Source organism: Protopterus annectens, chromosome 17.part0 (assembly GCF_019279795.1).
Source record: "Protopterus annectens isolate FY-2018-M chromosome 17.part0, PAN1.0, whole genome shotgun sequence".
NCBI classification, from domain to species: domain Eukaryota; kingdom Metazoa; phylum Chordata; order Ceratodontiformes; family Protopteridae; genus Protopterus; species Protopterus annectens.
This window is the reverse complement of record NC_056751.1, coordinates 793432203-793449901: the sequence shown is the minus strand read 5'-3', so window position 1 is coordinate 793449901 and position 17699 is coordinate 793432203. Positions and strand designations below refer to the sequence as shown.

Below are 17699 nucleotides of genomic sequence, written 5' to 3'. Positions count from 1 at the left end.
GATAATGCTTGGTGAAGGTGTGTACAGAACTCCAGGTTGCAGCTTCCACGATGTCCCTGGTAGGGACTCCCCTGAGAAATGCTGTACAGGTTGAGGTAGCTCTAGTGGAATGAGTTCTGATCTCCTGTGGGGTAGGTTTTCCATGGTGCTTGTAGCAGAAATGTATGCAGTGTGCTATCCATTTGGAAATGGTTTGCTTTGAAATGTCCTTGCCCTCTGCCCCTGTAGCAAAGCTGACTAGCAGCTGGTCATAATTTCTGAAAGGTTTAGTCCTGTCAACGTAGAACCTGAGCTGTCTGTGCTCATACAAGGAGTGCAGGATCCTTTCCCCTTTATTCTGAGGGTTAGGGAAAAAGGTTGGCAAATGGATGGATTGGTTTAAAGCCACAATGGATACCACCTTGGGCATAAATGATGGGTTAGTCCTGAGGGAAACCCTGTCAGCATGGAAAATAATAAAGGGTTCCACAGCCATTAATGCCTGTAACTCAGACACACTTCTTGCTGAAGTAATGGCTAGAAGTAAGGCTGTTTTCCAAGAGATGAATTTTAACTCTGCTTGCAGCACGTTCAAAAGGGGGCAGCGTGAGCTTCTCCAGTACAATGTTAAGGTCCCAAGCTGGTGTGGGAGCTCTCCTAGGGGGCCTTAAATTATCTCCTCTCAGGAACTGTTTGATAAGAGGGTGAGAAAAGAGAGGTGGCTCAGTAGTATAATGAGCTGAGATAGGCCTCTGTGGAGCAGCTCTGCTAGGTAATCAAGGATTTGAGGTAAGGTGGGCACGGCTGTGTCTTTTCCTTGAGACTGACTCCAAGAACAATTATCTTTTCCACTTTTCGGCATAGGATTTCCTACTACTAGGCCTTCTGGCCTCAAGGATGACGTCCAGCACCTGTTTGCTGAGGGTTGCTGGTGGTGTATTCAGGAGATAAGCCAGGCTGCAAGGTTTAGGGTTTGCAGCTGTGGATGCAAAAGCTGTCCCTCCTGCTGAGGCAGCAGGGAAGGTGCCTGATGTAGGTGCCAGGGTGGCATTGCTGTCAGACTGCATAGGAGTGGGTACCAGTGCTGGCGTGGCCAGTATGGGGCAATAAGGATTGTCCTTGGTCTGTCCTGCTTGATCTTGAGTAGTACTTTTGAGAGGAGGGGCAGAGGAGGGAAGGCATACATTGAGAGGTGTTCCCATGTAAAGGATAGGGCATCCACCTTCAAGGCTCTGCTGTGAGGGTTCTTGGTGCAAAATTTGCTCAATTGGTGGTTTTGGGGGGAGGCAAAGAGGCCCACCTCCAGTGTCCCCCACCTCTGAATTAGAAGTTTGAATGAATTGGGTTCCAGTTTCCACTCATGTGGGTCCAGTAGATTTCTACTTAAGTCATCTGCCAGTGAATTTTGTTTGCCTGGCAGGAATTGAGGTTGTAAGTGCACTTGGTTCCTCAAGGCTGTGTTCCACAGGGCCATGGCTAACCTGCAGAGTGGGTAGGAATGAGTTACCCCCTGCTTGTTTATGTACCATATAACTGTGGTGTTGTCTGTCTTTATCAGGAGCTGTCCTGGAAGGATAAGGTATTTGAAAGCTGTCAGAGCATTCTGTACAGCTAACATCTCTTTTTTATTGATATGCAGGGGAATTTGTCCGGGCTCCATTTGCCTTGAATGCATCTGCCAGCTATGCGAGCCCCCCATGCATAGTCTGATGAGTCTGTAGTCAGGGTTTGGGCGGCGAGGGGTTGACTGAAAGGATGTTCCTTGTTGTGGTTGCATGCCTCTGCCCTTAGACAAGGTATGATAGGAATCATTGTTTCCAGATCCTGAAAATGTTGACAACAGAGACTTTTTAAGTACCACTGAAGTTTCCACATATGCAGTCTTGCATATGGAATTAGCAGAATGCATGAGGCCATGAACCCTAGGGCTTGTAGTATTTTCCCTGCAGATAGCTGGGTTTTGGTGGTCATTAGTTTGAAGTAGTTTGTCAAACAGACCTGCTTTTCTGGCGTGAGTAATGTCATCTGGGAAGTTGTGCTCAAGCTTGCTCCCGGCAATACAATTTTTTGACTGGGTACCAGTTGTGATTTCTTTTCGTTGATGGTGTACCCCAGTGAAGTTAGAAGTCTTTTTACAAATGCCAGATGCTGAAGCCACAATTCCTGACTATTCACCTGAATCAGGCAATCGTCCAAGTATGGGTAAATTTGAATATTTCTCTGCCTGAAGTATGCAATTGCTGGAGCCAGGCACTTTGTGAATACTTTGGGTGCAGTAGATACACCAAACGGAAGTGCAGAGAACTGACAGTGCATAGAGTCTGCCTTGAAATGTAGATATTTCCTGCAAGACTCCCTTATGGGGATGTGCAGATAAGCTTCTTTTAAGTCTAGGGTGACTAGCCAGGCATCCTTGGCTAGCATAGGAAGAAGCTGTTGCAGTGTAAGCATTTTGAATTTTGGGACCACCAGAAAGGTGTTGAGAACTGACAGATCCAGGATAGGGCACCATGAGCTCTGTTTTCTGGGCACCAGGAACAGTCTGGAGTAGAAACCCTGTCCCCTTTGCTCTAAAGGAACAGGTTGAATAGCCCTGATATTGAGAAGGGAAAGTACTTGCTTTTGAGCCTCTGCCCACTGGTTTGGAGGAAGATCTGGCAACTCACTAGGGGTTGGCAGTGAGCGGAAGTAGAATCTGTACCCCCTGGGATACAATGTTTCAAATCCATTGGTCCTGAGTAATGGGCATCCAGTTTTTTGCATGAAGGGCAAGTTTTCCTCCTAGGGATGCAAGTGCTTGAGCATGGCTGGAAAGGATGATTGAAAAGTCATTGTGAACTTTTTCCATAAGGGGGTGGCTTACCACTCCCTGTTTTTGAGATGGGGAGCACTCCATTGTTTAGATCTCTGCATACCCTGAGACTGTAGTTTTGGTGGTCTGTTTCCCAGGGGTTTGGGACTGAGAAGGCCTGGGAGGGACTGGGAAGGACCAGATTTTAGAAGGCCAATGCCTACTGAATCTAGGTGGCTGCACCTGTAAGAAATCATTCACAGTTTGCATAGATATAGCTTTTTCCTCCATCTTTTTAAGAACTTCTGCTTTTGTGCCAAACAAACAATCCTGATTTAATGGAGCATCTAGTAATTTTGCTTTGACATCGTCTGGCTAGATTTGTTCCTTCAGCCAATCATGCCTTCTCAGTACAGACCCAGTGACAGCATCCCTGCAAGATGCTTCTAAGGCATCAAACCCACACTGCAAAGTATGTTTACCAACTTGGTTTGCAGAATGCATTAATTCTTGTAAATGTTTATTTTCTGCATAATCTGGAAGTAACACCATTTTCTGTTTAATTAGTTCCACAATATGTTGCTGCTACTTCAACATGTGAAATTGACAATTCAAAGCCCTGATGGCAAGAGTTGCAGAGGTATATGCCTTCTTACACCATCTGTCTAAAGCTCTAGAATCCCTATCTGAAGGGGTAGGGTTTTTGGCTGTACTAACCTTAATGCTTTTAGGTCCCTGGGAAATGGTCTCTGGATCCACATTGGGATTCTTAAAGAGAAATTTGTGAGGGTCAGGTACTCTGTAGTACCCGTCAGGTTTCCTAAGGGCTGGTGGTAAAGTGTCAGGAGTAAGACTGGATTCCATGAAGACATCATCTACAATATCCAGGACAGGGGTATAACGAAAGGCCTGTGCTGAGACAAATCTAAAATTCTCTGAGTCTCTTTTTGGACTGAGGATAGTCCTGGCATTCCCAGCGGAAATGCTCTCTTAAGGTATGCAAGGTTTCACCAAAAGAAAAATCTTCTGGAGGGAAGGAAGAGGGAACAGAATCCCCTGCATCTGAATCCTCATAGGTAGATAAGGGTATGTCCTGGTAATCAGAAGGGTCAGAGTCATTGAACTCCTGGTCTGTAGAATCAGAAGGAAATTCAATTCTTTGTCTTTTAGCAGGGGAAGGCTGGCTTGTTTTTGTGGCATGGAAGCCTGAGCAAGCGTTTTGGTCATCGGTTTTCTAGGCATAATACGAACTCTGGGCCTGAGAAACTCAGTAGTTTTAGCTAAAACGAAGTTGTCGGTTTAATACTAACATCGGTAGGTCAGAATACACCCTCAGAAGCTGGTGCCTGCACAGGGGTTCCGGACCCATCCAAGGTGGAGACATCCGCAAGTTCCATAGTCGAGGAAGCATCTCGCGACATACCGGACTCTGAATGCGTCTCAGTAGAGGCCTGCAAATCTGTAGAAGCAGGTATCAGGGGCTGCGAAGGCGCCTCACTGAGTACCGGTGGACTGGCGACTAGCTTAATGGAAGTGATGTCGGCAGTTTTGGACCTACGCAGTCTGTCTATCTTTAGCCTTACATTTTTTCGAAGATCGTTAGTTGGATGGCTTATCAAAGCCATTTCGGAATACGGAGAATGAGAGCAAAATAATTTAGCGACAAAGATAGCCCGACGAATGGTCTGGGTGTTAAACAAGGCACAAAACCGACAGCAAGGGACATCATGGTCTGAGCCTAAACAAGTGACGCATAAGAATGAAAATCTCTGTGAGGAATTTGCTTTCCACAGGCAAGACAATTGTTAACTTTTTCTGACATCGTTTAGAGCAAGAAAAAAGGATCCCCAATGGGGTACTTAGCTTTAGAAAACTTCAGGTTTGAAACTCAAAAAACGAAAATTTCAGGTAGCGGCCGACCGGCACTTGTGAACTGCTTCTGCTTCAGGCTCCTCCACGGCAAGAAAGACTAATGTAAGGGTGTCAGCTGCATGTTTTATACACCTAACGACCTGACGTCATGGAACAGGCAACAGCATCCGATGCAGAAATCCCAAGACTCTGGTATTTGGGCCGACTGAGGGCTACCTACAGCCAGACAACCCAAGTGTGATGACTGCAACAGTGAAACACGAAGAACAGCAGATCCTTGTGTTTGCACTTTCTGTGGTAGTTTCTGAAAGCAAACAGTATGTACTACTATCTTGATGTCAAAACCAAAAATATTTCAGACGATCTGATGACACTTCATACTCAGAAAATAATAAGTTATGTACTCACCATAACGTTCCATCTGAGTAGGTAAACTTCATTTGTCAGCAACCTATGGGTTATCGGATCCATATCGGATCCGAGCCAGCAGCTTCCAGCAGCTAAGATCCGAGCTCCAAGCTCTCCCCTTACCCATAATCCCCTGCTATCCCTTCCTGACCTCAGATCAAGTTTGCTTATCCATAAACCATACGATACCAAGAACCACCTCCATACTCTAACCTAGAGACAATCTGCCATGAAAGCAGGAGTCCTTTGAACATCCATATAGGTTAGGGGGACGGAGGGAGGGATGGTTGCTGACAAATGAAGTTTACCTACTTAGATGGAATGCTATGCTGAGTACATAACTTCGTAATCTGAAGTAGTTAACTTCATTTGTCCATCAGCCTATGGGAGAGAGTCCCCAGCTACCATATTCTTGGCAGGTCCTCATGGAAGGATGTTCCGGAGCACTGCAGAGCCAAAGGATGCTCTCCCTCTGGAAACAATATCCAACTTGTAATGGTTTATTAATGTATGAGATGAAGCCCAAGTGGCTGCTGAACAAATGTCATCCAATGACACCCTAGATCGAAAAGCAGTAGAGGTAGAAATCGACCGAGTAAAATGGGCATGGACTCCTTGAGGTGCAGGCCGGCCAGAACTCTCATAAGCCAAAAGAATACATTGGGAAATCCATCTGGACAATGTGACTTTTGATACAGGTTTTCCCAAAGAGGATTTAGCAAAGGATACAAAAAGCTGGTCTGATTTCCTGTGATCAGCTGTCCTGTGCAAATAGAATCTTAGCTGCCTATGTACGTCTAGAGAGTGCAACTTGTATTCACCTTTGTTCTGATAATTTGGAAAGAAGACCGGTAAATTAATAGATTGGTTGATATTAGACTCCAAAGCAATTTTGGGCAGAAAAGAGGGGTTGGTCCTGAGTGAAACTCTATCTTTGTGAAAAATCAAATACGGTGGCTTGGCGCAAAGGGCTTGAAGCTCCGAGACCCTTCTGGCCGAAGTTATGGCAACAAGAAAAACTGTCTTCCAAGATAAGTATTTCAGATCCACCGAAGTTGCAGGCTCAAAGGGAGGAGCTGTTAGAGACTGAAGTACAAGAGTTAAATACCAAGGAGGGACTGCATCTTTAACCAGAGGTCTTAGTAGGAAAGTGCCTTTTAGGAAGGTCTTACATAATTTGGACAAAGTCAAAGGGCCGAGATCACTGCCAACATGATGAGAGATTGCAGCCAACTGGACTGTGACCGTAGAAGAGCTAGCACCTTGGTTGAATAATCCTGACAGAAAATCTAGTACTCCTGGCAACAGAGCTGTAAAGGGATCCAAGTTCTGATGCTCCGCCCAAATAGAAAAACGCTTCCATTTGCTATTATAAATTCTTCTAGTAGATGGCTTGTGAGCGGCTACTAGGGGACGAGATACCGGGAGTCCTAGCTATCAATGGAACTGGATCAACCAAGCTGTGAGCTTCAGGTTGTCCAGATTCGGGGTTGACAGGTCTGATGGGTGAGAGATCAGATCCGGGATGGGATCTAGAATCCATGGGGGATTCACTAGATGAGACCATAGACATGGGAACCAAGCTTGACGAGGCCAGAATGGGGCAATGAGGATTATTCTGCCCCCCAACCGTCTGGCTTTCTGTAAAAACTTTAGCATCAGGGGCAGAGGAGGGTAAGCATAAAGTAGACCGGGTGGCCAAACATGAACCAGAGTGTCTCTGGGAGATTCCCGGGGTGGGGGAATTAGAGTGAAGTAGTCGCTGCACTTTGCGTTCGAAGGAGAGGCGAAAATATCGCAATGAGGTTGACCCCATTTGGAAAAGATCTGCTTCGCTACTCTGGGGTTCAGAGACCACTCGTACAGTGAGAGGATGGTTCGACTCAGTCTGTCTGCCAAGATGTTGGACCGTCCCGGAATGTGTGTCGCTATGAGAAAGCGGTTGGTGGACATCGCCCATTCCCACACTCTCATGGCCTCCTGACAAAGTGGATAGGACCTGGTTCCCCCTTGTTTGTTGATATACCAAACGACCGACATGTCTGTCTGGATCGCAAATGTCCCCAAGGGAAGAAGGCTCTGAAGTGCTTGCAACGCCAAAAACACCGCTCTCATCTCTAAGACATTGATATGCAATGAGGTCTCCGAATGGTTCCACGTGCCTTGGACTGTCCTGCCCAAGCAGTGCCCCCCCCACCCCACCCAAGGCGAGAGGCGTCCGTGGTCACTGTGGCTAGAGGAGGGGACACAGAGAAGGGGCGCCCCTTCTGGAGGTCTGGGGACTGGAGCCACCATAAGAGGGCTTTCCTGCACACCCTGCTGAGAGGAACGGGGAAGCTCAGGGGATGTCGCAGGAAGGACTACTGGACTTGCAAAGTCCATTGAAGAATTCTCATGTTTAAGCGCGCCATGGGTAGTAGGTTGATGGTTGCCGCCATCAAGCCTAGAGCCCTCAGGACCAATTCCGCAGAGGGAGCTGAGAATTGTAGAAGGGCCAGTACATGGAGTTTCAGAGTTCGTAGCCGGTCCGGAGTCAAGAAGGCTAGAAGCTGGTTTGTGTTCAATCTGGCTCTGATGAAATCTAGGATTTGAGTTGGAAGAAGGGAAGATTTCCCGATGTTGATCGTGATCCCCAGCCGGGGAGCTAGATGGAGAAAGTAATCCCTGGCAGTGCATAGTAGATGCCTGGTGGGGAAGGTCAGGAGCCAGTTGTCCAGGTACGGAAAGACCTGAATTCCCTGGAGTCTCAGGTGGGCCGCTACAACAGTTAACACTTTGGTGAACACCCTGGGGGCTGTGGTGAGACCAAAGGGAAGGACCCTGAATTGGTAATGGCTGGCTCCCAGCTGGAAGCAGAGAAACCTCCTGGATCGTCTGTCCATCAAAATGTGGTAGCACGCATCCTTGAGGTCTATGGAGCACATTCAGTCATTCTCCTGCAGAAGGGGAAGAATGGATTGAAGGGTGACCATTCAGAACTTTTCTTTGGCTACTGACAGGTTTAGGAAGGACAGGTCGAGGATTGGTCTTAGGTCCCCCGTCTTTTTTGGCACCAAGAAGAACCTGGAGTAAAAGCCTGATCCGGACTGGTCTGGGGGGACGTGCTGGATTGCTCTTTTTTCTAGCAGCCAGAGTATTTCCTCGGCTGCCGCCTCCCTTTGATTGGGTGGGACATCGGGGAGGCTTCGGGAACTGAGAGGGGGATTGAGAAAGGGTATCTTGTAGCCTCTGGATATGATCCGAAGCACCCAGCGATCTGTTGTAATGGACTCCCACGCTGCCAGGTGCCTCGAGAAACACCCCCCCCCTGACTGCCACCAGAGTGGAGCAGTAGGGTAACCCTTCAGGGTTGCTGTGTGGGCCGATCAGAGAAAGGTTCTCTGGACCCAAATTTCTTCAGGTCCCCTCTGCCTCTATGGCGAAGTCCACCCTGTCCTCCTCTGCCTCTGACGGACGAGGGGTCCAGAGCGAAACGGGACTGTTGAGACTTCCGGAACCACATCTTCTTCTGTCCCTTTTAGTTCCTGGAGAAGGACCTCTGGGGAGCAGAGAAGCGGACTCCGACAGCAGACAACATCTTCCAGTCTTTCTCGCTCTGGACCAGTGTGTCGCGTACAGTCTTGCCAAAAAGGGCAAAACCATCAAACAGGGCATTTGCGAACGATGCCTTAAAGGGTTCCACGAAATCACACTGACGGAGCCACGCTTGTCGCCGTAGGACGACGCCCGCTCCGCTAGCTCTAGCGGCTCCTTCCATGGCATGGGATAGTAAACGCATAGATGTATTGGAGATAGATTTGAGAGTGGCCATTCGGGTAGAGTACACTTTCTTGTCCTCTGCCGAATCTGGGGGCGACCCAGCCTATTCTTTGATAAGATTCCACTGGAGCCGTATCACATGTGCCATATAATTCAGTGACCTCACAGAAAAGGTGGCTGAAGCGAACACCCACTTCCACAGAAGGTCCATCGTCCGAGATTCCTTGTCTGGAGGATGGACAGAGGAACTCTCTTGGGCCAGTTCCCTTTTGGTGGCAGCCGCCACCAACATTGCATCTACCGGGGCTCCCTTGCTCCAACATGACTTGTCCGAAGGGGGGCTGAGAATTTTGTCCGGCCTCTTTGGAATGGACTCCACAGTGTCCGGTTCCTTCCATGCCCTGGTAGTAATCAGGTCTACCAGGGGATTGGCGGGAGGGGACACCCAAGAGGTAGACGGGCGTGCTTCAAAGGCCTGCAGAATCACAGACTCGTCAGAGGAAGGTTTTGGGGCAGACCACCCCCCTCTGATCCAAAGCATCTCCATGAAGTCTCCGAAGGAGACGTCTTCGGGGGGTGACCTTGGGGAGCCTTCCCCTTCCTCCAAGTCTGTGTCCTCTGTCAAGGACTCAGGGGAGTCCAAGTGCCTCCTCTTGAACTTGCGTTTGTGAGGGACCTCCTCGGGGAGGGGGGGGGCTGTCTGAAGAGGCCTCACCAACCACATCCTGTTCCAGCAAGGGAACTATCTGGGACGTCTGTGCAGGCTGTCCCTGGGGCCGGGTGATGGAAGGCGGACCCGTCTGCGAGGGAGTGCAGGGTGGAGCCGTAGCTGATGCCGGGGGCCTGGAATCCCTCGACAAAACCCTCTCCACTACATCGAACACCGGAGAGCTGCTCTCCCTAGGATCCGAGAGCAGACTCTCCCTCGGATCCGATGTGCGGATCGGAGCTAGCGCCAACGCAGTCGGATCCGAAGGGCCAGTATGCTCCAACCGAGACGGAGCCGAAGCCATACTGACACCTCCGGATCCGAAGTTCAGCTCTCGGCTCCGAGAGCTCGGATCCGAAGAAAGGGACCCAACAGACTCGAAGGTGCCATCGGCGCCGAAGTACCCCGGCTCCGACGCTACCCGGCTCCGAAGGCTCCGAACCCCAGTAGTGGGACGGAAAAGGAGCAATCAGGGCGAAAAAGGAGGTTGAGCTCCCCCCCTTAGGGGGGGGGGAGCAGGAGCACTCCCATCTGCAGCTGGGCCTGGAGGAACCTACGCATCATCCGGTCCAAGTCTGCACCGGACAAACTCCGGGTAGACCTTGATGAGGCCACCGAGGCAGGCTGGGAGTGCCGCCTCGATGACCTCGAAGGCGACTGGGTCTCCTCCTCCTCCGGCCCCAGCGAAAAGCGGGGTGAACGGAGGCGGCAAGGAGAAGACTCGGAGGCCCTGGGAGGAGAAACCAGTTTGGCTAGTGGGGCCGATGCAGAAGCTTCGGCCCGCCGCTTGTGGTGCTTTTCCCGGCGTTTCTCCTTTCTAGCTTCCCTCTCCTCCTGGCCCAAGGTGGGAGGTTGAGTCCCGGCCAGGGGATGGGGAACAGCAGGTGGTGCTGCCGTAGCCGCGGCAGGTGCCACGGAGGGACCGGAGGACGAAGCCGGGTCCGGGGGCAGAAGTCCCGCCAGAATCAGCTTCGATCTCCGGTCCTTGAGGGCCCTGGGGTTGAACGCTGCGCGCAAATAGTGCAGCCGGTGGAAAGATGTTCAACCCAAGGCATAAAATGCACCGAGTGTGGCCATCTGCTGGGGACAGCTTATGGCCACACTCGGTACACTTTGAAAAGAATGTTTTGGGTGCCTCCGCCATACCTACAAAAAAACCACACACCCGCTAGGCCCCAAAACCACACACCCTAACGTGCACACGAGGGGGGGGGGAATAACACTAAAAAGATAACTAAACACCAGGTAGAGAAAACATTAATGCTACTGGGGAACTATGCTAAATCACACACACACAAAAATCTGTTTAAAGCCAAGAAAAGGAGATTTTTTTTCTCACAAATTCGACAACCACCACGCGTGGAAGCCAGATCAAGCTGCTGAGAGAACCGCAGCAAACTAGATCTGAGGTCAGGAAGGGATAGCAGGGGATTATGGGTAAGGGGAGGAGCTTGTAGCTCGGATCTTAGCTGTTGGAAGCTACCGGCTTGGATCCGATATGGATCTGATAACCCATAGGTTGATGGACAAATGAAGTTAACTACTTCTGATCAATCTTTCCATTCTACTTTTTAAAATCCATTTCTCTTTTTTTAATTTGGGGGCACATTTGACAAGACAACAAGAGAGTAAATTACAAGCTGCTGCACAATCAAGGTCCACAGCACAAAATCTAAATATGTAGAAAAGAGGCTTGATTTGTGTCATCTTAATTATTTATTCATTCATTAATTTATTTGTTTATGCATTCATTTATTCTTACAAAGCTCATACCTCTCCTGTCAGTGGTCAGTATAATCCATGCACACAATCAATCAAAACAACAAATAACTAGAAATAATGGAGGAAATACCTGAAATTCAACTACGTCAAACTGGCAGAACACATCGATTTGTCCTTTCGCAGCTTCAATATTATCTGTGCCACCTCGGTGAATGCGACTTAAATATTTGCCATTGTCGGCCATGAAAACCATCTTACCATCCTGGCTATGCAGCTGGAACTCGCAGAAAACATCTGGTTTATCTTTAGCTGGCTGTATGTAGTCAATGCCACCACAGTGAATACGGCTAAGGTACTTGTTCTGAGGAGTCTTAATATAAACCTTTCCATTTGATGCTGGTAGCACCAAAAACTGGCAGTTGGAGTCAGGGCTAGACATCGCTGCTTCAATATTGTTTCTGTCAAAACAATCAACAACACTCCAGAAGTGTCCATTGTCTGCCTTCAGTGCAATAATCCCCTTTGGAATCATTTCATTCTGTAAGAAACAAATTAGAAGTTATGTACTTACCATAACGTTCCATCTGAGTAGGTGGATTCATTTGTCTGCAACCTGTGGGTATGGATTCGATATCGGATCCGAACCGGCATGGTTTATCCAGCTATGGATCTGAGCTCCTAGCTCCTCCCCTCACCCATAATGCCCTGCTCTCCCTACATGACCTCAGATCGAGTTTGCCCTGTACCAAATACCCTAACCAAAGGGTAACACATCCTATGCAGGAAGCTGACAAGGCCAGGGGGACAGGAGGGCGGGATGGTTGCAGACAAATGAATCCACCTACTCAGATGGAACGTTATGGTAAGTACATAACTTCTAAATCTGAAGTAGGAGAATTCATTTGTCAGCAACCTGTGGGACAGAGTCCCCAGCTACCTGAGTCTTGGGCGGCCATCATGGAAGGATATTCGAGCACCGCTGAGCCAAAGGATGCTCTACCTCTAGACGTGATATCCAGCTTGTAATGAGAAATAAAGGTATGAGATGAAGCCCAAGTGGCTGCTGAACAAATGTCATCCAGAGGAATCCTAGCCTTAAAGGCCGCTGAGGTAGAAACAGAACGGGTCGAATGAGCATGGACTCCCTCCGGTGCGGACCTCCCGGAAGCTTGGTAAGCTAATAGAATACACTGGGAAATCCAGCGTGACAAGAAGACTTTGGAAATTGGTTTACCCAGATTGAATTTGGCAAAGGAAATGAACAATTGGTCGGATTGCCTATGACCAGCTGTCCTGTTAAGATAAAAACAAAGCTGCCTGTGAACATCCAAGGAATGCAGCTTGTATTCGCCTTTGTTCTGATATTTAGGAAAGAAAACAGGGAGGTTGATGGACTGATTAATGTTACTTCGAAGCTACCTTAGGAAGAAAGGAGGGATTGATCCTGAGGTGCACGCGGTCCGGATGGAAGATCAAGTAAGGCGGTTTCATGGACAGGGCTTGAAGTTCAGAAACTCTCTTGGCTGAAGTAATGGCTACTAAAAATGCAGTCTTAAGAGATAAGAATTTTAGCTCTACTGTGGCCGCAGGCTCGAAGGGGGGAGCGGTCAAGGGCTGAAGAACCAAGGAAAGATCCCACGGTGGAACCGCCTGCTTGACAGGAGGTCTAAGCAGAAAGGTGCCTTTTAGGAAGATTTTACATAATTTGGCAGACATAAGAGGCCCAGAGTCATGACCAACATGATAATGAGAAATGGCCGCTAGCTGAACTTTGACCGTGGAACTACTGGCGCCATCACTAAAAGGAGTGGTAAGGAAGTCTAGAACCAAAGGAAGGGGAACCGTGAAGGGATCTAGACCCTGCCGCTCCGCCCAAATGGAGAATCGCTTCCATTTACTGCGGTAAATTTTTCTGGTGGAGGGTTTATGAGCCGCTACCAGAATGGCCTTAACTGGAGACGAGATACCGGGAGTCCTGATTAGGAGTGGAACTGGAGCAGCCAAGCAGTTAGCTTCAAGTTGTCCAGGTTCGGAGTTGGTAGGTTCGATCGGTGTGATATCAGATCCGGAATGGTATCTAGAATCCTAGGTGGATTCACTGAGTGAGACCTTAGGTAAGGGAACCAGATCTGCCGAGGCCAGAATGGGGCTATGAGGATCATTCTGCACCCCAACAGAGAGGCTTTCTGAAGTACCTGGAGCATCAGAGGCAGAGGCGGGTATGCGTAAAGAAGACCGGGAGGCCAAGCATGCACCAGAGCGTCTCTCGGGGAATCCCCTGGAGGAGGGATTAGAGCGAAAAAACTGTTGCACTTGGTGTTTAAGGGAGAAGCAAAGAGATCGCAACAAGGAGTTCCCCACTGTGCGAAGATAGCTACTTGAGCATTGAGAGACCACTGCGGGGAGAGAATGGTGCGACTGAGCTTGTCCGCAGGATGCTGGACCGACCGGAATATGCGTTGCGATGAAAGCGGTTGGTGGAGATCGCCCATTCCCACACTCTCATGGCTTCGACAAAGGGTAAGACCTGGTTCCCCTGTTTGTTGATGTACCAGACCACCGACATGTTGTCTGACTGAATCGCAATTGTTCCCAGGGGAAGAAAGGCTTGAAGTGCTTGCAACGCCAACAGCACCGCCCTCATCTCCAGAACATTGATATGCAGGGAGGTCTCTGAGTCGTTCCACGTGCCTTGGACCGTCCGGCCCGCAAAATGCACCCCCACCCGAGGCGGGAGGCGTCCGTGGTCACTGTGGCAAGAGGGGGAGATGCACAAAAGGGGCGGCCTCCATGGAGATCCTTGGAATGGAGCCACCACAAGAGAGACCACTTGCAAGCCTTGCTGATTGCAATGGGGTAATGCAGGGGGAGAGAAAGATATGACCATTGTACTTGAAGCATCCACTGAAGTACCCGCATGTTCAAGCGGGCGAGTGGGAGAAGAGAAATCGCTGCCGCCATGGACCCTAGTGCCCTCAGGACCAATTCCGCCGGAACCGAGCTGGAGTGGAGGATGGCCCGCACCTGGAGTCGCAGATTCTGAACTCTGTCGGTTGTGAGAAAGGCTCTTAACTTCCTCGTGTCTAACCTGGCTCCTATGAATTCTATCAACTGAGTAGGGGCCAGGTTGGACTTTCCTACGTTTACCATGATGCCTAGCCAGGGAGCTAGATGAAGAAAGGAGTCTCTTGCCAAGGATAGTAGATGCCTTGTTGGGGCGGTGAGAAGCCAGTCGTCCAGGTACGGAAAGATCTGCACCCCCTGAAGCCTCAGGTGGGCCGCAACCACTGCTACCACTTTGGTGAACACCCTGGGGGCTGTGGTGAGACCAAAGGGAAGGACCCTGAAATGGTAGTGACCGGCTCCCAGCCGGAAGCGAAGAAACCTCCTGGACCGTCTGTCCATTAGTATGTGGTAGTACGCATCCTTGAAGTCTATAGAGCACATCCAGTGATTCTCTCCCAGAAGGGGGAGGATGGATTGTAAAGTGACCATCCGGAACTTCTCCTTGGGAACTGCCAGGTTTAATAGGGACAGGTCCAGAATGGGTCTTAGGTCCCCTGTCTGTTTTGGCACTAAAAAGAACCTGTAGTAGAACCCTGATCCGATCTGGTCTGGGGGGACAGGCTGGATGGCTCTTTTCCTCAGCAGAAAGCCAATTTCTGCTGAAGCGGCCTCCCTCTGATCGGGTGGAACGTCAGGGAGGGATTTTAGTTTTGGGACGTGAAGAAATGGGATTTTGTATCCTCTGGATATAATGCAGAGGACCCAGCGGTCTGATGTTATGGACTCCCATGCCAGTAGGTGCTCCGAAAAACGTCCCCCGACTGCCCCCAGAGTGGAGCAGTCGGGCAACCCCTCAGGGTTGCTGCGCGGGCCGTTCAGAGAAAGGTTCTCTGGACCCGAAATTCCTGGGAGCCCCTCTGCCCCTGGGGCGGCGTCCTCCCTGTCCTCCTCTGCCACGGAAAGACTGGTTGTTCGGAGCGAGTTGGGATTGCTGCGACTTCCGGAACCACATCTTCTTCTGGCCCCTTTGGTTCCTAGAGTAGGACCTCTGGGGCACAGAGAAGCAGACTCCGACGGCAGACAGCGTCTTCCCGTCCTTCTCGCTCTGGACCAAGGTGTCGCGAACCGTCTTGCCAAAAAGGGCAGAACCGTCAAAGGGGGCACTCATGAATGACACCTTGAAGGGCTCCGTGAAATCGCAATGGCGGAGCCAGGCCTGGCGTCTCGTGACTAGGCCTACTCCTGCAGCTCTAGCGGCTCCCTCGGTAGCATGGGAAAGTAACCGCATAGAGGTATTGGTCACGGAACGAAGAGTGGCCATACGGGTGGAGTGCAAAAGTTTGTCCTCCTCCGACATGGACTCTGGGGGGGATGCAGCGTATTCTTTGATAAGATCGTGCTGCATCCTAATAACATGTGCCAGATAGTTGAGCGCCCTCACTGAGAAGGTCGCTGAACTAAACATTCGCTTCCCCAAGCGATCCATCATCCGAGACTCCTTGCTCGGAGGATGAACTGAGGGACTCTCTTGAGCGAGTTCCCTCTTAGTGGCTGCTGCCGTCAACATGGCATCTACTGGGGGTCCCTTGCTCCAGTGGGCACGGTCAGCAGGGGGGCTAAGAATCCTGTCCGGCCTCTTGGGGATTTGCTCCATGGTGTCCGGTTCCTTCCACGCCCTGGTGGTAATGAGGTCCACCTGGGGGTCAGCAGGAGGGGACACCCAAGAGGTAGACGGGCCCGCTTCAAATGCCTCCAAGAACACGGACTCGTCCGAGGAAGACTTTGGGGCAGACCACCCACCTCTTATACTGGCATTTCCATGATGTCTCCAAAGGAGACATCCTCGGGGTGATCTTGGGAGCCTTCCTTCCTCCAAGTCCGTGTCTTCAGTTAAAGACTCGGGAGTCTATGTGCCTCCTCTTGCAGGTGCTTGAGGTGCTTCCTCGAAGGCTGTCCGAGGAGCCCTGCAAGCAGTGTCTAGTTCCAAAGGAACTGCTTGGGGCATTGAAACGGGCTGTCCCAGTGGCGGGTGACGGAAGCCTGACCCAGAGCAGATGGAGTGCGGGACGGAGCCGGCAAGTGCCGGGGTCCGGATGCCCTCAACAGAGCCGTCTCCACTACATCAAAGCCGAAGGGGAGCAGGCCTCACCAAAGGATCCGACAGTCAGCTCCCCTCGGATCCGAGGTGGATCGGAGCGAGCCAAGCCCCTCGATCCGAGGGACCAGTGCGCTCCGACACAGACGGGCGCCAAGGCACACTGAGTCCCCGGATCCGGCTCGACCAAGGCTCCGAGAGGACGGATCCGAAACACTCGAGGGCAGGGTCGGATCCGAAGTACCTAGTATTGTCGGCGCCAACCCACCCCCGGCTCCGAAGCTGCCCGGCTCCAAGCGCTCCGAGCCCGGGTAGCGGGTCGGAGAAGGAGCTATGGGCTTGAAAAATGGGGTCGAGCTCCGCCCCAGGGGGGGGGGGGGAGGCAGGAGCACTCCCATCTGCATCTGGGCCTGGATGAACCTTCGCATCATCCGGTCCAGATCAGCGTCGGAGAGGCTATAGGTGGACCTCGATGAGGCTACCGAGGTAGGCCTTGAGTACCGCCTCGATAGCCTCGAAGGAGGTCGGGTCTCCTCCTCCTCAGGCCCCGGTGAAAAGGATGGGGACCGGAGCCGAGAAGGAGGAGAGCCAGCAGCGAGAGAGGCCGGAGGAGAAGCCCGCATAGCAGGCGGGGCCGAGACGGAGGTCTCGGCCCGCCGCTTGTGATGCTTCTCTCTCCGGTCCTTATTCCTAGCTTCCCTCTCCTCCGAACCCGTGGAGGAGTTTGAATCCCGGGAGGAGGAGGGGGAGCAGGTGGCAGGAACCCCGGGTAACTACCAACGGGGCGGAGGCCGAAGCCGAGTCCGGGTGCAAGAGTCCCACCAAGACCAGCTTTGGCCTCCGCTCCTTCAATGCCCTGGGGTTGAACCCTGCACAGATTGAACACCCAGAGGTGAGGTGTTCAACCCCAAGGCATCGAACGCACCGAGTATGGCCATCAGCAGGGGATAGCTTATGGCCACACTCTGAGCATTTTGAAAAGATTGCCTTTGGGGCCTCAGACATTTTTACTAATCTTTTTTTTAACAAAAAGAAGAAAAGAAAGTTAAATTAGCCACTCACACAGAAGGCCCCAAAGAATCCACACGCACACAAGCTACGTTACCAGCGAGGGGAGGGTACTAAAAAGTTAACCAATTTAACAAAAAATTAGCTTAAGAGAGGGAAAACCTAAAACATTCACACAAAAAAATTATTTTTGACAGAAATTCCTTAGTAAAAGACCAAAATTAGCACTTAGCTGACAGGAGCTCAAAATCCAGCTGTCACCATGAACGCGGCAAATTAGATCTGAGGTCATGTAGGGAGAGCAGGGCATTATGGGTGAGGGGAGGAACTAGGAGCTCGGATCCATAGCT

General features: G+C 50.6%; 2 protein-coding genes across 5 annotated transcripts in view; one reads left to right on the top strand and one right to left on the bottom strand.

Annotated features, from left to right (window-relative positions):
• LOC122791585 overlaps positions 1-11778 on the bottom strand; it is a 1253805-nt gene extending 1242027 nt beyond the window's left edge. The window contains exon 1 of the mRNA XM_044059353.1: positions 11371-11778. Within this exon, the coding sequence (XP_043915288.1) occupies positions 11371-11772 (402 nt within the window). The 5' untranslated portion in view covers positions 11773-11778. The remainder of the gene's footprint in view (positions 1-11370) is intronic.
• LOC122791586 overlaps positions 1-17699 on the top strand; it is a 761454-nt gene that overhangs the window by 715124 nt on the left and 28631 nt on the right. The gene's annotated exons all lie outside the window — the stretch shown is intronic.